This window comes from Watersipora subatra, chromosome 7 (assembly GCF_963576615.1).
Source record: "Watersipora subatra chromosome 7, tzWatSuba1.1, whole genome shotgun sequence".
Classification (NCBI taxonomy): domain Eukaryota; kingdom Metazoa; phylum Bryozoa; class Gymnolaemata; order Cheilostomatida; family Watersiporidae; genus Watersipora; species Watersipora subatra.
Window position 1 is genome coordinate 44,447,409 of NC_088714.1, and position 24,658 is coordinate 44,472,066.

Genomic DNA, 24,658 nt, shown 5'->3' on the forward strand with positions numbered 1-24,658 from the left:
ATTTAGTGAAAGTACATCTTCACGCGCTTTGCTTTTGGATTGCTTGCAAATAGGTGATGAATTCACGACACTGAAATTTGAGCCATATACCTCTCTATTGTAGACAAATTATAGAAGTTTTAATTATATAGAGATTGTGCATGCCTCTATGGCACAGCATTAAAAATGCGACTTGAAATCTTCATCAATGCTCTAAAATTATAAGCTGCGCTGATTGGTAGCTCGCTGGAAAAGGTACATTCAATAAATGGTAAATATGTATTTAATTGATTGCTCTGTTTTCTTTTACCTCTAGCAGTGGTTACGGTATCTACCATTTACCAAAACGTCGTGCAGAGAATATCTCTTAGTTTATGGGTGCACCTCGACCTCAGCGGTTGCTCAAAGCATACGCCCAATCGCTTTCCAGATTTTTCAGATTATATCTAATAGAATGGGGTAACAAATTGAAAAGCCCCCATCCTTCATCTTATCAAGGATGAGTGTGTTCAAGACTTACTAACACAACCAATACGTAGTTAGAAGAGGGATTAATATTTCTGCTTTTTCTCTCAATTTCATTAACATCTTATCTGTGATACCTGTTCAAGTCAAGTAGTGTTCAAGTCAAGTAGTGCTCAAGTCAAGTGGTGTTCAAGTCAAATAGTGTTCAAGTCAACTAGTGTTCAAGTCAAGTAGTGTTCAAGTCAAGTAGTGCTCAAGTCAAGTGGTGTTCAAGTCAAATAGTGTTCAAGTCAACTAGTGTTCAAGTCAAGTAGTGTTCAAGTCAAGTAGTGCTCAAGTCAAGTAGTGCTCAAGTCAAGTAGGTTCAAGTCAAGTAGTGTTCAAATCAAGATGTGTTCAAGTCAAGTAGTAGTCAAGTAGTGTTCAAGTCAAGTAGTGTTCAAGTCAAGTAGTGTTCAAGTCAAGTAGTATTCAAGTCAAGTAGTGTTCAAGTCAAGTAGTGTTCAAGTCAAATAGTACTATTCCAGTCAAGTAGTTTTCAAGTCAAGTAGTGTTCAAGTCAAGTAGTGCTCAAGTCAAGTGGTGTTCAAGTCAAATAGTGTTCAAGTCAACTAGTGTTCAAGTCAAGTAGTGTTCAAGTCAAGTAGTGCTCAAGTCAAGTAGTGCTCAAGTCAAGTAGGTTCAAGTCAAGTAGTGTTCAAATCAAGATGTGTTCAAGTCAAGTAGTAGTCAAGTAGTGTTCAAGTCAAGTAGTGTTCAAGTCAAGTAGTGTTCAAGTCAAGTAGTATTCAAGTCAAGTAGTGTTCAAGTCAAGTAGTGTTCAAGTCAAATAGTACTATTCCAGTCAAGTAGTTTTCAAGTCAAGTAGTGTTCAAGTCAAGTAGTGTTCAAGTCAAATAGTATTCCAGTCAAGTAGTTTTCAAGTCAAGTAGTGTTCAAGTCAAGTAGTTTTCAAGTCAAGTAGTGTTCAAGTCAAGTAGTGTTCAAGTCAAATAGTATTCCAGTCAAGTAGTTTTCAAGTCAAGTAGTGTTCAAGTCAAGTAGTGTTCAAGTCAAGTAGTTTTCAAGTCAAGTAGTGTTCAAGTCAGGTAGTGTTCAAGTCAAGTAGTGTTCAAGTCAAGTGGTGTTCAAGTCAAGTAGTGTTCAAGTCAAGTAGTGTTCAAGTCAAGTAGTGTTCAAGTCAAGTAGTGTTCAAGTCAAGTAGTGTTCAAGTCAAGTAGTGTTCAAGTCAAGTAGTTTTCAAGTCAAGTAGTGTTCAAGTCAAGTAGTGTTCAAGTCAAGTAGTTTTCAAGTCAAGTAGTGTTCAAGTCAAGTAGTGTTCAAGTCAGGTAGTGTTCAAGTCAAGTAGTGTTCAAGTCAAGTGGTGTTCAAGTCAAGTAGTGTTCAAGTCAAGTAGTTTTCAAGTCAAGTAGTGTTCAAGTCAAGTAGTGTTCAAGTCAAGTAGTGTTCAAGTCAAGTAGTTTTCAAGTCAAGTAGTGTTCAAGTCAAGTAGTGTTCAAGTCAAGTAGTGTTCAAGTCAAGTGGTGTTCAAGTCAAGTAGCGTTCAAGTCAAGTAGTGTTCAAGTCAAGTAGTGTTCAAGTCAAGTAGTGTTCAAGTCAAGTAGTGTTCAAGTCAAGTAGTGTTCAAGTCAAGTAGTTTTCAAGTCAAGTAGTTTTCAAGTCAAGTAGTGTTCAAGTCAAGTAGTGTTCAAGTCAAGTAGTGTTCAAGTCAAGTAGTTTTCAAGTCAAGTAGTGTTCAAGTCAAGTAGTTTTCAAGTCAAGTAGTGTTCAAGTCAAGTAGTGTTCAAGTCAAGTAGTGTTCAAGTCAAGTAGTTTTCAAGTCAAGTAGTGTTCAAGTCAAGTAGTGTTCAAGTCAAGTAGTGTTCAAGTCAAGTAGTTTTCAAGTCAAGTAGTGTTCAAGTCAAGTAGTGTTCAAGTCAAGTAGTGTTCAAGTCAAGTAGTGTTCAAGTCAAGTAGTTTTCAAGTCAAGTAGTGTTCAAGTCAGGTAGTGTTCAAGTCAAGTAGTGTTCAAGTCAAGTGGCGTTCAAGTCAAGTAGCGTTCAAGTCAAGTAGCGTTCAAGTCAAGTAGCGTTCAAGTCAAGTAGTGTTCAAGTCAAGTAGTGTTCAAGTCAAGTAGTTTTCAAGTCAAGTAGTGTTCAAGTCAAGTAGTGTTCAAGTCAAGTAGTGTTCAAGTCAAGTAGTTTTCAAGTCAAGTAGTGTTCAAGTCAGGTAGTGTTCAAGTCAAGTAGTGTTCAAGTCAAGTGGTGTTCAAGTCAAGTAGCGTTCAAGTCAAGTAGTGTTCAAGTCAAGTAGTGTTCAAGTCAAGTAGTGTTCAAGTCAAGTAGTGTTCAAGTCAAGTAGTGTTCAAGTCAAGTAGTGTTCAAGTCAAGTAGTGTTCAAGTCAAGTAGTTTTCAAGTCAAGTAGTGTTCAAGTCAAGTAGTGTTCAAGTCAAGTAGTGTTCAAGTCAAGTAGTGTTCAAGTCAAGTAGTGTTCAAGTCAAGTAGTGTTCAAGTCAAGTAGTGTTCAAGTCAAGTAGTGTTCAAGTCAAGTAGTTTTCAAGTCAAGTAGTGTTCAAGTCAAGTAGTGTTCAAGTCAAGTAGTGTTCAAGTCAGGTGTACTTACACAATATTTCAGTAGATTTGATCAAAAAGTATCAGTATTTATCTATCAAATTAGTTTGCTTTTAATGTTTGAGGTGATCTGATTGCCAGCATGTTTCAAGACTAAAATTGACAAAACCTAATTGCAAACTCTCAGAAGGGAAATACGTGTCAAAATGACATCATTAGTTGCGCAGCTGCCTGTCTCTCTTGTTATTGATATCGGCTATCACATTCAAGCTGCAGCATTACACGTCTCTATTCTGTCAGTCTCTTTGCCAAAATGCAACTATAGACATCATAATTGCACTTAGGCTATAATATGAGCGTTCCACGTAAGGTTCTCATTCAAACTATAGTATCTCTGAACTGGGTAGGTCTACATCTACAAAAATTATATAAAATTGAAGCTTGATATCTTAGGTTTATATTGAAATTATTTTCACTTGCATCACTTTAATAGTGCAAATTCACCTTCACCTTCTAGGTTAGAGTATGAAGCCCCTGCAACTATTAACAGGCATTGGTTTGATGTGTGATTAATATGTGCCTTAACAAACTTGGTAGTAATGTTAATAAACAAGGGAGCAGTTTATGTAAAACAAGTTAATGTTAATTGTTAGACACACATGTAGGTGTTCATGAAAAATTGCACTGGTGTTTTTATAACGGGTGTAAGGTATTTGTTTAACATGTGTCTGGTGGCAGCCCTGGCTAGGTGTTTGTATAACATAAGGCTGGTAACAAGCTTGGTTGCGGGACAGCTATAATATTTGAGTCGTAATGCATTATACAATTTTTCGGTCATATCTTAATTTTGTGTTTTGAATAAATCAATATTTATAATATTGTTATTACTGCATGTTCAACTCACCAAACAGCATCAGGTGTAGATTTAACTAACTCACACTACGACAGCTAAAACAGATGATTGACAACCCCTTTAGTACACCTATTGCATTCGCTGTATCACTAATAAAACACCTTAAGGCTTACAGTTGCATAGATTTTCTCTTGCCTAAGTGGCGCAGACTCGCTAGAATGTTTGTATCAGTATCTGCTCAGACTTTGTTTTGGTTACTAAATGCCAGAATAGAAGAACTACTTTGGTTCATTTAAATACACATTTTAGCTAGCATGAATATCAAATGTTAAAAATTAACCTACCTTATGCTACAAATCTGTCATTGAATAACTCTCATTAGAACAATTTGTGTCAATTATAGTTTCATACATACTAAGACAGTCAGTAGTACATTTTGTGGTCCCTTCTATTCCGTGTTTACTGGCTGTACTGTATAGACAGCAGTAAGATAACTCAGCTGACAGTTGCTGGCAGCATCTGCATCACAGTGCGGAGAGAGTTTATAGACCAACATGAGGCTTTGATGGACATTCCATCTGAGGTCTGATGGAAGCAAGTATATAACAAGCTGTTCTATTCTAAAATTGGAGCTTTTTGTTGACAGGAATGGTGGCAAGGAAGCTTGGTATAACACTAAGAGATGAGACGAAACTTTTACCTTCTTGGTGGGTCCCAGAACTTGCGGACAGAGAGAAGCATCGCAATATCATTGGTTCTCATAGATTAGGGAATCTGAAGGAAGTAGAGTTGATACACAGTATTATTCATAGTGACTGATATTAATATCCACTATTCATACTGCTGTAAATATACATTACTTCATATATAGGTTAATAGTTGCTTCGTTATTTATTTCTCTTTGGTTCTTGTCATTGCTGTCTTGCATTTCTATAAATATTTACATTTAGAACCCATGCATAAAGGCATGAATGAGCATTGGTGATATCTATATGTATGTCTGGTTCACAATCTATATGCAGCACTCACCTACATTGTATTTTCCTTAAGCCTTGTAGCGCATGACTGTATACACATGTATATATGATGACAAGTGTGTCTGGATTATAATTGGTTCGGGCACGTGCTGAGCAATGCTAGTGATTCATCATGTGACCTTTCATTACTTTGATATCTTTAGGTGATTAACATACATCAGAAGGAGTTGTATTCTCTTTTCTTAATGATGGATAGAATGAAGAATAAATCAATATTCAATCTTCTGCTTCACAGCTAGTAAAAAACAAACAGTTTTCTTGGTGAATTTGTGAATTGTTATCAAATCACTGCATTTATTAACTATAGGGGCTTGTGAAATATTCCTTGTCAAGTTAAGCTGGTAAAGTTTGTGGGTCATTTGTTAAAGGAATTCAAGACAGAAAGTAGCTACAGGCTACAGCACATGTTTATCCTGAAGATAGAGTCTCTGCTTATAACTAATTCAGCAAGGGAAAGGTCAAGGGAAAACAATGGGCTATTGGATCTAGAATCTTATCTATGTATGTGTTTAATCTGTTGGATTGCATTTAGCAGTGCCATATGTCTATCAAGTGATCCTGAAAGAGATTGAATTCTAGATGACATCGGTTGTTCCACAACATAAATAAAATATGTAGAAAATTCATGAGTTTTATAGCATTGTCAATGTGCGCAGGACATGGCATTCCTTAAAATCTAAGAGCAGAATTTGTGTGAAAGCATGCAGTATGATGATATCATCAGCGCACACATGTTTCCAACAGCATATTAAATGTTTTAAATTAACTTTCATACCGCTATCAATTATATTTTCAAAGTTATTGTTAGAGGTTGTGATATGAACAAATTGCATATGACCTCTAACAATTATGGTGAAAAAATACTTGCGAGCTGCTTTAACAATCTTCCACCTATATTCATAATATTCATTTTCCTAGGAGAGAAAGGTATTTTAAACACTATATACCCAACCATTCATTTGATTTTTTGACCAATTGTTGCCCATTTTTTCTTTTGTTTGTTGAACAAAACAAAAAAATTTTTATTTCAAAAATCTGTTTGAGATAAAATTATTGAAAATAAAGTAATATATATAAAGTTAGACGATTTTTAACTAAAACTTTCTTGAGTCAGATAAAACGTCGGTTCGGCATTATCTACCTCGAGAAAATTTGAGTCAAAAATTGTCTAATTTTAAAATACTTGACTTGCAGAGTGTAGAGCTCTCTTTCTTAACTTGATTTCTTTGAAACGACATATATAATAACAATGTAATTTTGTTATTATACTAATTATATTATAATACAATTAGCAATGTTGAGCAATTTTAATTCTCGATGTTATATAAAACATATAGTTATATATGTTATCCCACGACCAAATGAGCGGATGCGAAGTTTGGGAGTTTTTATGATAAATGCATGTGCACACAACTTAGAAAAATTATTCATCAACAATGAGACGAACCCTTGTTTTGAAATCTCATCAACAAATTTAACGATCGTTTTGTAGAGTCGTTAAAGCATAATAACGATACAAAACACATTTAAACCTATTTAAATATGTTACCAAGTCTTTGTAAACTGTCGGCATTATCTTAAAACTTACCCATCTGATCGGATTATACACAAATAGACAGATTAATTTGGACGAAAATTGCCACAAAACGCTTGAAAAGCTTGGTTTAATAAAAGTTAAGACCGGCCTACGATACGCCAATAAAGCCATTCGACAGATAGTAGAACTATTTAGCAGTGCGCATTTCACGAGAAACCCGTGCTCATTTCACCAGTCTATGGCATTGTTTACGTGTAATCGAATTTACTCGAAGGTTTCTGTAATGAACGTAGACCGTTTGAGGCATAGACCGAATTACAGGTACGAAATTGTGGTACACAGTTTATCAGCCTATGTTTTTTGTCCAATCACCGAAGGTTTCGTTATTTAAAATGTTAGCCGAAAATATTTACAACTTATGTACAAGCTAGGGCCAAACTACAACGCCCCTTTATGATGAGAACATTTTTTATTTTAGTTGCTGCAGTTTGCAGAGAACTTTCAGACGCGTGAATGCTCATACTTGCTTTCTATTAAAGATCGCTATCAAAACCATTCTACATTCAACGCAACCAACTTTCAAACTGTGTATAGTACACAGTAGCTTGCCATTTTACTTCTACTTTTGCATTTCAGAGTTATAATAAACATATTTCCTTATCGTTGTTGGTAAAATACATACATTACAGTAGGTTAGGCCTACAGCTTAAATTAATACTTTTTTATCGCTGTAAAACAGTTTGAGATAGTAGTAGATTAGGTGTGATTTTTGTGTGAGTAGGTGTGATTTATTATTGTATTCAACCAAGCTTTTCAAGCTATTTCTAGAACATTTCTATTTCAAACAAGTCTCATTTACACTACACTCTGTCAATTCCTGCTGAGAACTACTTTTTCAACAACCAACAGTACCCTTTCTTTTTACCATTATCACTTTGGTCGTGGGCTGTATGACAGTGGAATTTCTAATATATATATATTATATATATATTATATTATATATTATATATATATATAATATATATATATAATATATATATATGTAATATATATATATAATATATATATATATATAATATATATATATAATATATATATATAATATATATAATATATATATATAATATATATATATATTATATATATATATAATATATATATAATATATATATATAAAATATATATATAATATATATATATAATATATATAATATATATAATATATATAATATATATATATATATAATATATATAATATATATAATATATATAATATATATAATATATATAATATATATATATATAATATATATAATATATATATATATAATATATATAATATATATAATATATACAATATATATATATATATAATATATATAATATATATATATTATATGTATATATAATATATATAATATATATATATATATATATATATATATATGCATTATGTTATACATATGCTATATAATTATATATAATCGAGAATTAAAATTGCTCGACATCTGAACTACTGCAAGGTCAGTCTGTTTTATGTTGGATATGTATTTAACTCATTAGCTAAAAATGCAGCAGTCACTTTCTTGTTGTTGTTACGCTACATGCGAGCACTTTATTATCATAAATATAAAACTATAGTAAAATTGAAATATGAGTATCCAACATCAACTAGATTATATTAGCGCCTTGATTCAACTGATAGTATGCAATAACAACAATATTGAATATTAAAAATGATAGTGGAAACAATATCCGTGAGTAGTAATCTATCTTATCTGAGCCGTTCCTCTTCTTACCTGCAACATAACACACCTCAGACTATAGCAAACTAACTAATAATGTATGATACTAAATAAACTAGTAGATAAACTAACAGATCTAACCTTTGACCTATCATACTACAGCAGTAATAATTACTAGTTATATAACACAATATTTATCTCTTGATCTATCCATACTACAGTGGTAATAGTTACTTACTAGTTATAACACAATATCTAACCTATGACCTATCCAATAATATCCATACTACAATAGAAATAATTACTAGTTACACATATAACACAATATGTGTACTTTGGTTTAGATGAACTCGAAACATGCTGTGCCACCCTTGAGAACTTGGTTGTATAGTTTGAAATAGGGTATATGAAAAATTGAGGCATGATTAACAAGGCAAAAGACGAGTTTGCGGTAAAGATGAATTAATACTCGAAGATCTATAAACCTCTACTTGAACGCCATGTTGCTCTATTTTTCAACCCTTCTCCGACCTATAGTGACGCTTGGTTAGGGGAGACGTTCACACAAAGGTGGCGTTGAATCGAAGGGTGCTGCTTGGTTTTCAACCCTTCTATAGTGGCATTCAAGTAGAGGTTTTTTAGTACATTGTTTCATGGATCAGACCAGCTACAGTACTACTGGCAATAAAGTTAACATGCTGTAGATTTCCTCGACATATGTAAAACTTAGACTAACATACCAAGGCTAAATCTCAAACATTTCATGTGACGCAAGAACTGGAAAGTCTTGCAAAACTATTTCTAATTAAAAGATCAAGTCAAGGAGGACAGATAGATTTAGGCAAACCTACAGTTATTGTCCTCAAGACCGATCTCAAATTCAGCAGGTTTGTCAGCTACATTCCCAAAGGTTTGTGTACTTTTCTCCTTTGCATCAGAAAGTATCGGTCGATCACAAACTAATCTGTCCATCTGTAATGCAGAAAAAGTAGAATGAATTGCGTTGGTTTTAAATGATATAATAAAGATTATAGTAAATATTATAATAAAGAATATAATAAAAACTTTAGGAAAGATTGTAGTAAAGACTATAGTAAAGGTTATAGTAAAGATTATAGTAAAGATTATAGTTAACATTATAGTAAAGATTATAGTAAAGATTATAATTAAGATTGTGGTAAAGATTATAGTAATGATTATAGTAAAGATTATAGGAAAAATTATAGTAAAGATTATAGTGAAGATTGTAGTAACAATTATAGGAAAGATTATAGTAAATATTATAGTAAAGATTATAGTAAAGATTATAGTAAATATTATAGTAAAGATTATAGTAAAGATTATAGTAAAGATTATAGTCGAGATTATAGTAAAGATTATAGTAAAAATTATAGTAAAGATTATAATAAAGATTATAGTAAAGATTATAGTAAAGATTATAGTAAAGATTATAGTAAAGATTATAGGAAAGATTATAGTAAAGATTATAGTAAAGATTATAATAAAGATTATAGGAAAGATTATAGGAAAGATTATAGTAAAGATTATAGTAAAGATTATAATAAAGATTTTGGTAAAAATTATGATAAAGATTTTGATATTTTTTAGCCCTAAAAAGTAGCGAGTTGTTTGAAGATTGCCGGTAAATTATTATCGAATTAAAAACATCCCTTTCAACTTGCCTGAACTGTTTCTTTCTGGAGAAAAAGTCTTTTCTTTTGTTCCTTTTCTAAGCAGGCAAGGTGGTTGACCAGAGCATACTCCATAAATCCACCGAACACAGTAATTACACATCCAGCCATCCAGACATCAATGATCTTTATGTAGCTAACGCTAGGTAAGCGTGATAGAACTGAACCCATCTAAAATCAGACTCTCTAAACCAACTCTATAGATTTATAAGTAAAGAGATGCGTCTAGTTGTAGGGCTCTCATCACAGCGAATTATTTATGTAATAAACAATTCTAAACAAAAATGAGCATTTGTTTATCATTGCCTATTAAAACTAATTCTCACAAAAGTTAGTCTTAACAATTTGTTTAAATTTTGACTTATCCCTTAAATTTAACTTACTTTTAATTCTAACTTTTTATTTTAAAGCTTTATTTAAATTTTAACTTTTTGTTGTTTACTTTTTATTCTTTAGACTTCATGTTTCAAATCTAACATTTGTGAAAATCTTTTAAGGTTTTCCGATAACATGACAGATTTACCCTTTTGCGATATTCGAGTGTACATCTTTGTGTACTTAGAGATTTTTTATACAATACGATTAGGAATCTAGTAATTACCTGGCTCTGCATGGTAAGAATAGTTATCATAGAGAGTGAAACTCTGCCAGGAACACTTGCTTTGTCTATCCAGAAAGCCAGCCAACTCAGGAAGACGATGAGAAGGGAGGGTATGAACAGGCCAATCACATAAAAGGTAACATTTCGCCGAAATTTAAATTCAGCTGAAATGCAGCTAAACCAACCTGAATAAAATATGATGACGCTTAGAGGTTTGAGACACATTCTAGTGAAATAACTCAACATATTTCAAGAGATTTTAGCATCAATTTGTGGATTGAAAATAGTCTGAAAAATATGCAGAGTCACGAAGACCAGCAACAAAAGCACAGAAACAATTGCATTATATTTTATTATATCAAGTTATATTGCCTAACATTTACTATATTACAATATATTATATAGCTTACACTATATCCCATTAAAACACACCATACATATTGTTATATATTATGATAACAATATGTATGATGAACTAGAACAATTTCATTTTATATCCTTCTAACAATACAATAGACACACACCTTCACACACCTATGCAACACTTTATGATTAGCCTTGGGTACAAGAACAAGGCTAATTGTACAATTCCTTACCCACACATAACTGTACATCTCTTTATGATTAGCCTTAAGTACAAGAATAAGCCTGATTGTACAATACCTTACCTACACATACCTATACATCTCTTTGTGATTAGCCTTAGGTCCAAGAAGAAGCCTGATTGTTCAATACTTAACCGACACATACCTATACTGTACTCGGCAGTACAGTTTATCACTTCCAAACCTTCAATCACATGCTCCGGCATCTCTATACCCTTATCTACTTTGACTGGATCATCATCTGCCCAGCTAACAATCAGCTCAGAGGTAGTGTGGCCATCTACGGAGCAAGAAATGTAACAGCAAAGTCGCAGCAAAATCTCCTGCAGGTTAGTTTTATAACATTTGCTAGGGCTACAAGAGATGTAAGCATCATCCAAAGATCCTAGTGAGTGCCGGGTCACTAACTGATACAATATATAGGGACCTCTTCACCAGCACCCCGAGTTAAAGGTGTATCAGGGACATCAAAGGACAAACATCTATCACTAAGTGCTGAGATGGCACCATGAGATGGAATGTCTCTGACCAGCTTTTCATTCAATTTATTTGTTAAGGCCATTTTTATGGAAGCTATTAGAGCAGTGGTTTTAAACCTTGTTTGTTGAACTAAACTCTACCAGTTTCATTTGCGCTTTCATCAAACCCTTGAAAATTAAATTGATTTAATAAAATGAACTAATATAATAAATTAAAAATTAAAATATAATTTATTTCACATTCAAGACATACATGTAAGTGTATGTTTCACTGGTACATAAAATGAACTGTACATTAACATCACTGTGTTCAAAAACAAAACCAATACAATGCATGGACTCACAATAAATTGCATATCTATATACTGTATATATTTCTCACAGTTTGTGTGTCTGTGTGTTGGTCCAGCTATTGCTATTAAATCTTAGAATAAAGAATACATATAGCAGAAGATTTGATCTAGGATCCTCCCATTTACCAGTCCAATCCCTTACTGTTTAAGCCACACGAGCTTGATGGATTCAATAAGCGATATATGTCATTATATGGATGCAAAAACGCTACAGCTCGGGATGGCGTAACGTCATGGAGAATGGTAGCATAATTTTATGCATGCCCAATCGTGAGAGCAAGTAGTTAGCTCTTATTAGCAAGCCTACTCAAATTAGCCATTGACAATGTGCCAGGCTAATAGCACGCGACAGGCAACTACATCACTTCTCATTGTTTATAAGATGATTTTTAATACCAGTGCAATGCCAAGAATTTCGCTAGTCTGTTCATATAGACGACCTTGCAAATCAGTGTGACTTTCGCTGTTGCCTTTGAGAGACCTCCACCAAACCCTTGAGACTGACTCACCTAAGTTTGATTAAACCCAGTTTAAGAACCACTGTACAGTGCACCCCAAGTTGCAATGTTCCTTTGATACGGTTTTTTAACCTTACGATGTGGAACACGATGTTTTGTCACCCCCACCATAAGACTTTTTTTTATCATACAATATCATCCAAAACTTCTCTCAAAGTTCAAATTTGGCAGTCAATGTGCTGAATGCGTCAAAATAACAAAGATGCTGATATGCTATTCACTGAACTCTCTCCCACAACGCATGAGAGAACTACGATGCTCGCTTTCCCTCTCAGTACAGCATTCTTCGTGTTTCGTAAATGCTTCATATCGCGTGAGTGAAATGAAAATTAGTGAAAATTAAGCTAAAGTGAAAGTTTATTGTGCATTTCAGTGTTTAATGTGATACTTACTGTAAACTTTAATCTATTATACGTATATAACAATATAACTACATATGTATTTCATTTGAACTGTATTCAAAGTCTCTATAGGCTTTAGCACATAAGCGCTGCCAACAGACTTACTGAATGTCAGTACATTCAGAATCCAGCACCCACGGCCAGCCAACAGAGAATATAGTCTTGGTTCCTTTGGTCAAGTGCTTTCCTGAGCTTGTTAAAAATATAGCCAGTGTCACGTTAGCTCCGTGTGGCGCGAGCCTTTAACTAGTTAATAGGAGTTGTCAACACAAACAGTTTCTTTAGTGACAAGAGTAAACAATTCCTTACTGCCCAATCAACAGGAATATTCTAAGACCTCATGGGTGAGCTCGTTGCTTCTAACCAATTCAAACTGCAGTGTGCAGTTCTGTGACTGCAGACTGTAATCACAGAACTTACCGTACACAACCTTAACGCATGATTCTTCCATCAAATTTGGCTGTCAGACCATTTCCCAGCTACACATTGTGCAAAGTTCCAATTGTTAGACTTGCTGGAACTTTGCAGCTTGACAACCAGAATCTAAATAGGCTCGGTTTTAGCTAACTAACATATACGAAAGGTCTGATACATCCCATTAGTGTCTATCACTGCACAAGACCTCTCAGTCTCACATTCCAACAGATCTAAACACTGCTATACAAGTGAGGAAATAGGAAGACATGTGTTAACTTTTAGAGCTGAGGCTAACTTAATTACTAACTGCTCCCTTTTAGTCTTCCTCTTTATATTAAATGCTTATTAGTTAAACTTGTAAACTTAAATTAGGGTTAAACTTGCATGTTTAACTAATTTAACACATAGACATGTAAATTAGATTTGTTAGATATTCCTATTTGGGTTGTTTGGCCTGACACGGTACTTAGATGAGCTTTCTACTGAGTACATCTATTTATCTAGCTGAAATCCTAAAAACAGTTGGGTTCAACAGGTTTTTAGCGCAACAAATAATATTTAATACATGCTACAGCATACTATTGTTGTTGATTATTGGTTTGTTAAACAAAAATAAACAGAAAATTGGCGGCATCGTCTAAACAAGCGGCATAACTATGTAGATTAAAAAAGAGTAATACACTTACAACTGCTGAATTTCACGGCACAAGTTTGGACATCAAAAGGGTAGTGTCTGAGGTCCATGTTGCAGTCAACAATGGCAGTAACTCTGAGGCTATAAAGGATGTCACCGAGGTTGTTTACTCGAAGAAATGAATTGAGCATGGTAACGTCTGTTGTGTATGACTCTTTGTCATTGACCAGGTATAGGTCAGGAAGCCATGTTTCTTTTATCTGGCTGTTCATCAGAACACCTTCAGTCGAGATGTTAGGGCTTGCAAGGCGTGGGTCTCGCCATCTTTGCCTCAAATACATGTTTACCTTGAAATCCTAAAAAGGATTGGTCAAATAGTATCAACTTTTATTTATAAAACCGGTAGAAGGTTTGAGGAATGCGAAAATGTGATGCTGATCAGCTCAAACAAAACAAGATGCTAGAATTTTTTAATTTATGTTCACCTAAGTGAGACAAGGTTATCTCTATGGAATGTGTTTTGTGAAAGATGCATTAACCACAGGCCAGGCCACAACCATGATCATAACACAGGCATAACCACAAGTTCTCCAGAAGTATGTATATTGTTGTTGAAAGATGAGAGCTATGGGTGAGAACTCTGCGGTCCCATTTTATAAGTTATCAATACTGCAATTCAAGTTTAGTAGAAGTAAGATATAGTTTTACATAAAACCTTAGATCCTGTTGTGAGTAAAATAAAATAAGGCATAAACTCATTCATAGAGCGAGCCTGCTCAGCTGCATCAAACCAATAAAACTGACAAGCATTCTAGCAACACCTAAACTTTATGGCTTTCCTTTGAAAGCACTTTTCTGGGTTAAAAAAACAGCAAATGGTGTAAGTAATTACAAAATATAAAATTTACAAACGTATATAAATATATTCATTGGTTGAACTTTTTTATGTAACTACAAAAAAAAACTTACCATTGATACCTCACTGAGAGAGCTAATGCTTGTAACATAGATTTCTACCTTCACATCTACCGCGCTATCATTCTCTACAAAACAACCTGCAGGTATAGCATGAGCATTCCAACAATTACATCTAACTGCGGGGTGTGTCGCTATAATCACTATGGGCTTTATAATATACTAGTTTGAATAGAAAACTGCACTAAATAAATTATCTTATACACAAGCAAGTATAAAAAACCCATAACTAGCAATATAGATAAATTTGCAAGCTATTATTCGCACTGTTTTGAATGTTAGTATTTACACTAGATTAATAATTTAAAGCATGCAAAATTTCAATTGGTTTAGCAGATGGTTTAGCACTTGTTGAGAGAATAAAAGGCAGTACTATTAGTAAAATCATTATTATTGTTAGTATAATCAGTAGTATTGTTAGTATAATCGGTAGTAGTGCTAGTATAATCAGTAGTAGTACTAGTATAATCAGTAGAAGTGCTAGTATAATCATTAGTATTGTTAGTATAATCAGTAGTAGTGTTAGTATAATCAGTATTAGTGCTAGTATAATCCGTAGTAGTGCTAGTATAATGATTAGTAGTGTTAGTATATTCAGTAGTAGTTGTAATGTACCAATGTTTGTATTCTTTGATTATTCATGATCATCACACCTGTATGTCAGCTGATGCAACACATTATGTGAATCAACAGTTTTGACAAGCTAGTGCAGAAATGTTTCCTTGTTATGCTTTCAGTGTGGCAATCTATAATATTGTTTCTCTTATTGTGTGTCGTCTGATTCATTGCTGACTTGTTTGTGACAAAATCTTTCAGTGAAATAAATTAGTCTAGTCTAGCACAGCAAACAGTCAAGAAGCTCCCTGTGCACTTCTAATGATAATTACCGTATAAATGAATACATTAAAGTAGTGTTAGTATAATCAGTAGTATTGTTAGTATAATCAGTAGTATTGCTAGTATAATCAGTAGTATTGTTAGTATAATCAGTAGTAGTGCTAGTATAATCAGTAGTAGTGCTAGTATAATCAGTAGTAGTGCTAGTATAATCAGCAGTACAACTAGTACAGTGGGCGGTAAAACTAGTATAGTGGGTGGTACAATTAATATAGTAATTAATATACTACTAATATAGTAGATAATCAAGCCAGTGTAGAGAGCTCAATTAAGCAGGTTTGTGTTGCATTTTATTTAAGATGTTCTGGAAATATGCTACAGTATTAGTTTATCTGGTGATAAGCTCAAGGGAATATCAACTCCATATAATCACACACCGGTCCATACAGTTAAATAGACAGTTTTAATTAAACATTCGATGGTGTTGTATACTTACACGGCAGCATACAAAGTACACATAAATAATTCAGCAATTTTAACCGATAGCCTCTATTGAGTCTGCATTCAGTAACTGTCCCATGACAATCACACCATGCTGATTTAAGGTGACTTCGTAGCTTAAATCATAGGATCTCGATGTTGGTAATCAAGACCATTCAAACTATTGGCTAGTGATGATAAAGCCTCTTTACTTATTAGTGCAAAGTGTTCATAAAAGCCCATGACATGTGCGAGGTCTCTAGGTCATACATAAGAGGTATGGTTGTGACTAGCCTCTCATCAACCCAGCCGGCAGCAGAAATGCTTGCTTTTGTTGTGAAGTTGCAAACACTATAACACTATGGAAAAATAGAGGAAATTTTGATCACAATCGCAGATTTTTAACTTTTTTTAGGTTTCTGGATTTAAATTTTTAAAAATTTTGTTTTCTCTTTGTAACATTCAGGTTGAGTTTTACTCTAAAACCTTTTTAATCGTTGTATATTTTTTACCCTTTTTTGTTCAGGATTGTTAGCTACATTGGGTAAACATCAAATCTTTGTTAGGAAATACAATCGACAGATTATGTCAATAAATGAACTGATTGAGTCCTAAGTTTCCGCCACTATGAACCCTTGAATCTTCAGATATTTTTTTATCGATATTTAGATATATTTGACTATGAATTTGGTAGTGTAGTGTGCCATGAGAGATTGTCAGGAGTGTCAGTAAAGCGCAGAGAATAAGTATGTGTACAATATTTCTATTGATTGTATTGATTAGTGCAGGTGGTAGTGTGCCAGGGGAAGGGGATGCACTGGCTGTGAATGGTAAGAGTCACGAGTTCAAATCTTTTACGGCTCAATCTTTTTCCAACCTCCAACTATGGATTTGGAAAGACGGACACAACTCTTATTATAGCAAAGATTAACGATCTCAACTCTAAAACAGCCTTTTTTACACCTTGAGTTCTCTGTTGCGAAATTACGATAAGTTCTTATAAAATAGAAAACGTGTTATTGTCTCAAACCATTTTTCAACCAACCACGCTGTAAAAATGTAAAAATATGTTTTTATCTTGTCGCGAACAGTTTGAGTTCTGTATTAGCACTCAAAACTAGGAGCATTACGAACATATACAGACGATGAATAGCGGCTGGAGTGAAATAGGATATGCGATTAATGATTGTGGATTGCTACTTCCTGCTTTAATGATTCCATCCATTTGCATAATCAAGTACGCCGTGAACTCTATAGAATGTAAGACATAGAGTGATGTGGTAAAAAGCATGTCAGTGATAATTCATTCACAGCCTCAAGTGCAGTCCAACTTTGATGGCCTGCCTTTATTCTGATTTAAATGTTCGTACAGCGACAATGTTAGTATAAGCAAGATATGTATTACATATTTTGGAATGCAAATGATAAACAGCTAAACATTGATTTTGTTTAGCATATGTAAATACTTTATTGCAAAGCTCTGGCTTTATGACCGAATACTAGCTTACCCTATCCTAACACCATTAATTTGAAATGTAGATGAGGTGTCGTATTATATCTATGTAACAAAACGTTTTGCTTTCTCTATAGAATAAAATATCATTTCTGTCCAGTACCTATTATATAGGTAGATACACACTTCTAACTTCTAACTTCTAGCCATTCAAAGTAAGTTAGATCAAGAAACAAAAAGTAATAAATAAAAAAAAACAAGAAAAATAGTAAAGTTATGCGAGTTGGAAGTAAAAGCTCTTTTGCTTTTTCTTCATTAAAGGTTGACTTGCAACAAAATTCACATTACAGTTATTTGATATCAAAAGATTCGCCATGTCTTACTCTGTTGTGTTGTAGGTGCAAAATATGTGGAAATGGGATTACAAGCTTTTAAAAGCTCAAAAACGAAAAGCCGCCGAAGATTGGAATCTCTTTATTTCGATGACGTAACCACGAAATTTGGTTATCGTCTTGTCACGTATGTTCTCACGTGAATTGAAAGGCCAATGAAAAGCTCAATATAAAACTTATCGTAGTACTAGTTTATGACAAACACTTCGGGTTTTACCGAAAACCCCGTATCAAATAAAGATGCTCGCTACTTTACAGTTTTCTTTCGGCATTATTCAATCGTCAAGTCGTAATCTGATCATGTGACCCAATACTTCGCAAATAACTTCCGCAGCACTTTTCGATTATCACAGGTGACCAACAGGCTCGTCATGATTATCAGATAATGATATGTACCCCTTCAAGCTAAGGCTAAAAAATTAAACGAATTTTTACGGTAAGTTATAAGATATCAGTGCTAAAAAGTGACAGCATTACGATGACGATAAAACAGACACGTAAGAACAATAGACATAGTTTTATTGAATGTGTGAAGTATATTTGTGAAAATATTTTGACGAATAAGGTTGCAAGAAAGTGTAAACAGAAACCATCTCTCACAACTACATCACATTTGAGCCGTTTTGGAAAGGGAATCCAAACTACGGCGATCTCGTGTGGCAGCGATTTTCTGTTCGTTTTTGAGCTTTTAAGAGCTTGTAATCACCTTTCCACATATTTTGTACCTACAACACAACAGAGTAAGACATGGTAAATCTTTTTATATCAAATAACGGTAATGTGAATTTGTTGCAAGTCAACCTTTAAGTGGTAGTGGTTTTTCAGGAGAATTGGGATTTAAATGGATGGTCAGGCAGACTAGAGATGTGATCTGAGCCCTTCAGGCAGCAAATATTTAGTAACAGTTATTAAGGACATTTAGACGCTGGTCGATTTAGACATGGATTGCCAGATTGAATATAATCAGCGCTGTCAGCTATCAAATTACACGCTGACTATAAATTTAACTCGAGTTATTGAATAAGTTATTAGCAAATTATGGGTCTTACTAAAATACCCAGTTGTGGCTAGAGAAGGTAGAACTACACGTACTGCAATTAAAGCTTGTAACAGCAAGATTACCTGTGGGAGGTTTGATATTACGATTGTATCCATTTCCATAGATGGTCTGTATCGTCTGTGAGAGGTATTCTTCAGCTAAGAAGTTGTTATTTGGTTCCCGAGCATGGCTTAGAGCCAAATACAATGTAAAGAACCTGCATAACAGTTAGTAATGATGTTGTCTAAACAGCTCCGTATCTGACACCTTGCCTTATATGGGCATTCACTTATTGCCCTCAACTAGTGCCCTAGCAGTCTGGTGCACTGTGAAAGATCATCAGGTGTAATAAGTAACATCACACTTATTCATAAGTGTCGCAAGATGGTCAATTGGTGGAAGTAATAGAGTATTGGTCCACTAAGGTAAAAGTTGTGAGTTCAAATTCCGTTGAAAACAATCTTTTTTTTTCTAAGGATCTGTGGCATCAAACAGACAGACATGGCTCTTATTATAGTAAATATTGCCAAAATATTGCCTTTTGTGATCACATAATTTTCTGTTTTTTGTCCCATGTTATGGTAGCACTATATTACAGACAATTTATCTTAACTTTAATAACAATAGGCAGCCTGCATATGCATATAGGTCTGCAGATATATTCGCCTTCTCAAACTGTTACTGCTGGTTTTATGATGCCAACATGACCTTTTAACTAGGTGGTTACCTTAGAATTGTCAATTAAAGCTAAAAAATCACTCACTATTTGCTTGAGTTGTAATCATTAATGACGAGTTGATGACACAGAAAGAATAAAAGAAACTTGAAAAACTGCACAAAATATTGGACCAACTAAGTTCACTAGTATGCAGTCACATTGTTTGATTGCAACACAATTAGTCACCTGCTGTTACTCACTGCAGCCTGCAGAAAAGCTGGTTATATGTAAAGCTCTAATCTAGAAATTAAAATTCAACTGATTTGAAAAAAAACACTAATATTTTTGCTTTTACACCAGATTAGCTTCAGGTCTAAATTACAGTCCTTCCTAATGTATACCAGTCATATGTGCATGCAGCTTAAAAGACTGCAAGCAGAAACCAAGGCTAACTAGCACTGAAAGATTCACAGCTTAACTTTTCACAAAAGCACATGGAAGACAGCAGGTGGTGCTCTTATCAGGAAATCGTTAGAAATTCAAAGACTTTCAGACTGACAAAATTGATTGTCAAGTCAGATATTGTACAACCTGCTACCTTAATTCTTTTCATTTGCTGAGTAGATACTCTTGGCTTAACTGAGTAAATTGACATGTTTTACCAAAATACCGAGCTTTATTACAGAAAATAATAGCTGTTTGCTTTACAGGCTGCTTGTTAGTTGAGTACAAGTGATTTGGTACAACTATTGCTTCAATTGCTTTTTACACAAAACATCGTAAAAACATCGCATAAATGTCATTTTAAAACCATATCCTGTAAATACAAATGAAAATAATGATAGCAGTATAAATACAAAAATTAGTTCCTGTATTAAAAGCAGATTAATTATTAAAAGTAAGAGAGCATTGATATACAGCACAGGTCATACAATAGGAGTTGAACACACTTAGCCAATTTTTATGTTTTTGTGAATGCAATTGGAAGGTTTGTACATATAATAATTATTTCTTACCAAAAGTATGGCATCTCTCCAGTGCTTGAACATTTAGTGAACAGTGTTAAAATATTTTGCAGCAATTTTTTATGGTTAAAAGTATAGCCGATGTAACTGAGTTTTAATTGGGTAATCACTACAAAGAGATCTCATTGCTGATTGGCTAATCGAGTAATTACATAGTAATTATATAGCTATATTGTCAAACAAGTCACATCATTGCAGAAATTTTAATCAATATGTTTTGGTTTGTCTCAGGAGAATTCAAAACCTTAAAATTAGCTACAACTGTTTAGTCTGGGAATTCAGGGAAGTGAGCAATTCTTTTGGAATTATTTATTCAAATATATTCTATGTAAAATTCATAGTGCAAATTATAGGTTAGCCTATAAATATATAAACAATAATATATCATAAAAATTTTATTCAAACACCATTGCGCTCTAGTCTTCAACCATTACCTTAGAGTGGCGCTTCATTAGAGGTGACGTTCAAATAAAAAGTAAGTTGTATTTTTCAAACACCTCGTCAGGATGTTGAAAAGATCGATTCAATCCTTTCACGGGCAAATCGAATGTAGCCTATATTTTGCATTTTCTTTCAGGCAGTGTGATATTAATTCTTTTAGAGACAAAAAAATTTGCTAACTTACCTCTAACGCGTCGTAAACTTTTAAAATAAATATGCACGAGGAAACTTCTACATGTCTCTTCTACCGGTTGATATCTATTGCTTGCAATTAACCAACGGTGATCATATAGCTTGCGTGGCCATTTGTTAAAGCTTTCAAATTTTTATTTTATTTTAAATTTGAAGGTATATTTTTATTTTCCTAACTATAATTAACAAGGTTGCATAAAACTCAATGCATTCACCGATATGTTTGTTAAAGTTCGCAGCCAAAACTGTTTTTTTAGGTGCAATAGAACAGGAGTTATGAACATCGATCTATTGCAATCTGATATCAAATTTTCACAATAATGCGATCAAATAATATGCCCAGAACATGCAAATTTATAACTTTTATAATAATAATAATAATTTATTAAAGGCTAAAAACATATATTAAAAAGCAAGTGTCATAAACAAACCATAATGATAGTACAAGCAGCGACAAAGATTAACATTTTAAAACAAATATTAGAATTTTTAATTTAAAATGCTAGCATCAATTGCTCAAGCTCCGTTCTGATTATTGTTTTCATTTGAAATCACTCCATATCCTTCTGGCTGCTCAATACTTTCCACGGTGTCTTCGGACCTCAACTACTCTTCTGCACAGCTGTTCTAGTCAATATTAGTGTCCAAACAATTTTTAGCAAAGCAAAAATTTTTACACGATGCCATTTTGAATAAAAACTTCTAGTGCGAATACAGAGAAATCATTTTGAGGCTATTATGATTAATGTATAATCATAATAGCCTCAAAATGTTAGCCTCAAAATATGTAGTAGCACATTTTCCATCGTAAATGGGAAAACTTTTCTCACATCCTTTGAAGTACCAAGACTGCGTTAAAAAGGAACTACCATCAGCCTGATTCAGCTAGTAATTATTTTTATGGTGTTGCAATCAAAGTTTCTAACGAAAAAACCTGAAAACTTGGAGTTAGAAAATAAACTTCAATACGAACATAACCAACAAAAGGATTGATGGTTATTGATGTAATCGAGTCATTATTAGTACAGTTTTGTAGACACTTTTTTACTGATCACTTGCTGATATGGATTCGAGAAGATTAGGAATATCAAATAGTATTGGTCAAACAGAAGTGGTGTTGAATTAGAAGTGGTGTTTAATTAAAGGGTGGATAATTTTTAACCCTTCTTCCATATTGACGCGCAAATAGAGGTGATGTTCAAATAAAGGTGGCATTCAATATCAGGTTTTATGGTAGATTTTATTGACTAACTATTGCTCTTTGATTCTTGTATGACATAATTTGGAAAGTATTTCTGTTTGGAATAAAATTATTGGAAATAAATTAACATATACATATATAGCCAGCGCCAATATATTTTAGTAAAGACCAGAATACGCTGAAGCACACTGTTCTTTTGCAGTTTGTACAGTTTCCACTTTCGTCAACACGACTGTCAATCCTTCTTGTGCTGTTGTCTCATAAATATCTCTGCCTGCACCAGTATATAAGCACTACATAATATATTGGCTTCAGTCGGGTGTTCTAGACCAGCTTCTGGAGATGGTTGCTGGTGACAGCGAAAAGTATGTCCAACCTTTAAATACTTGATTTCTAACTCAACAATAGAGATATGAATAGCTTGTAGCTACCCTGAGTATCGAACCTTCAGAGATGTAACAAACTAATTTTATGATAAGGTGCTGCCAAAGTCAGCGCTGGAAGTCTTTATAATATTTTGAGAGAATAAGTAAACATGCAGGCACCTAATCTTCACAAAAAGCATCTTTACTACAAAAAGTCCTGTTGTATAATTTTAAAGATGTACATGTATAAGCTCCACCATCAGAGTGGTGCAATCTTTTCAAGAGTCGTTCCCACATGTCTACAGCTCTTACCCTCTGCTGCTTTGCAATTTGCTTTTTAAAAAACAATGCTGATGCGATGAATTCTGCAATATTTACAATCTTTTTATGGTATCTTTTAGCCATAATTTTTCAGCAAAACTTGACCAAATGTGTAATTGTATACTGCTTGCCCACCGAGTGGCCAACAACAACAACAACAACAACAACAACAACAACAACAACAACAACAACAGGAAAACACTGACTAGCCCAAAGCTTTAGATAAAGAGACTGTTGAAAAAAATGGTAAAGCTGGAGACCCTGATAGTGATAGCATTTGATGGAACTCTGCTACAATGAAATAGCTTCTATCCCAGACTACAGTATCAGTGGTATCATACACCACCTACCTAGACAGCCATTCTCTCGAAGCTCAAATTATAAAAATCGTGGTTGCACCAGTCTTATGGGATTTCAGATGGTGTACTGCAATAGTAGCGTAGAAACTGCACTGTTATTAACTGGTGCATGAAGCTAACACATCTGCATCATTACAAAGGTAAGTTTACCTGTTTGATGATACCATTTGATGATGTTGTTTGATGATGCCGTTTGATGATGCCGTTTGATGATGCTGTTTGATGATGCTGGTGTGTTAAACACTAGAGCATCTCCTGAGAAACTTATTAGCATTTCAGAAGCCAAATCTTCGTGCTCGCTTTGCTACAGTCTCTTCATAATCAGTTGAAAGGAATTGTAAACAAGTCTCCTATGTATTAGGCAAGATTAAGGAATGTCTGTGCATAGATTGTCGTACAAGTCAATTGACTACCGTTGTTGGTCATATTATTTTGCTCACCTACATAAGCCCGGAAAAGGACAGGATAACTTTTCATAATCCTATAATTTCTAAATGTTGCCATTGTTTATCCTTTTTCTATCAGCGTTAGTGAGAGCTGAAAAAAAGATTAAATTTTCCACAGAGACTCGATACTCATGTTAAAACATGAAACTGAAACAAGGGTGCAGATGCGTTGATCTGCCATAAACCCTCTATTTTATGATACGGAGTAGTTTGTTATATTTTAGTCTTGCATGCATACCTATTAAATGTCTCTATGTTGAGAGGAACTCACACTAAAAATGTTACACTCTATAAGTCTACCTATTTTAACAACTAAAGCTAATACTTTCGCGTCTATATATATAAATCAAGTGTTTGTCTGTAGTTCCTATGTCCAGTTGATAGCGATTAGTTAAATCATGATGTCTAATGATTGCATGCTCAATTATTCTGAAAGGTGGTTTACCGATAGTGCGCTTGGCTTCACATTCGCGCATCAAAGGTACCGGTTCGATTTCTGGGAAGGGCAATCTTTTTTCTAACGCTCTTAGCTGGCTTCAGATTGTTGTGTTCTCACTGTAATGTTCTTTATTCCAGTACTGAGTTTACAATGAATGGGTCAAAAACATC

At 33.9% G+C, this 24,658-nt stretch overlaps 2 protein-coding genes across 3 annotated transcripts in view; one reads left to right on the forward strand and one right to left on the reverse strand.

The window, feature by feature from the left end:
• Nucleotides 1-5,070, forward strand: part of LOC137399750 (beta-1,3-galactosyltransferase brn-like) — a 29,420-nt gene extending 24,350 nt beyond the window's left edge. The window contains exons 9-10 of one of the 2 annotated variants that reach the window (XR_010979172.1): nucleotides 104-250; nucleotides 4,494-4,605. Coding sequence is in view for 1 of the 2 variants with exons in the window: in XM_068085967.1 (XP_067942068.1) it covers nucleotides 4,494-4,666 (173 nt within the window). In the remaining variant the exon portion in view is untranslated. Of the gene's footprint in view, nucleotides 1-103; nucleotides 251-4,493 lie in introns of both variants that reach the window. The other variant, XM_068085967.1, reaches the window with a different exon arrangement.
• Nucleotides 5,071-8,019: 2,949 nt separating this feature from the next.
• Nucleotides 8,020-24,066, reverse strand: LOC137399941 (glycine receptor subunit alpha-2-like). Its single transcript, XM_068086206.1, has 9 exons — nucleotides 23,595-24,066; nucleotides 19,125-19,258; nucleotides 14,835-14,908; nucleotides 13,918-14,221; nucleotides 11,209-11,343; nucleotides 10,459-10,643; nucleotides 9,849-10,028; nucleotides 9,018-9,138; nucleotides 8,020-8,220 (listed from the first exon to the last, which is right to left on the reverse strand). The coding sequence occupies exons 3-9, from the start codon at nucleotides 14,835-14,837 to the stop codon at nucleotides 8,093-8,095; spliced, it is 1,056 nt and encodes a 351-aa protein (XP_067942307.1). The 5' UTR covers nucleotides 14,838-14,908; nucleotides 19,125-19,258; nucleotides 23,595-24,066; the 3' UTR covers nucleotides 8,020-8,092.
• Between the last annotated feature and the right edge of the window lie 592 nt (nucleotides 24,067-24,658).

What these genes read in the sequence shown, in the direction of transcription:
- LOC137399941 (XM_068086206.1), bottom strand. An exon ending in TGCCGTGAAATTCAGCAGTT is followed by an intron (nt 11,344 to 13,917) that starts GTAAGTGTATTA and finishes CTTGCTCCGTAG; the next exon opens with ATGGCCACACTACCTCTGAG. An exon ending in TCCAGAAAGAAACAGTTCAG is followed by an intron (nt 9,139 to 9,848) that starts GCAAGTTGAAAG and finishes TCTGCATTACAG; the next exon opens with ATGGACAGATTAGTTTGTGA.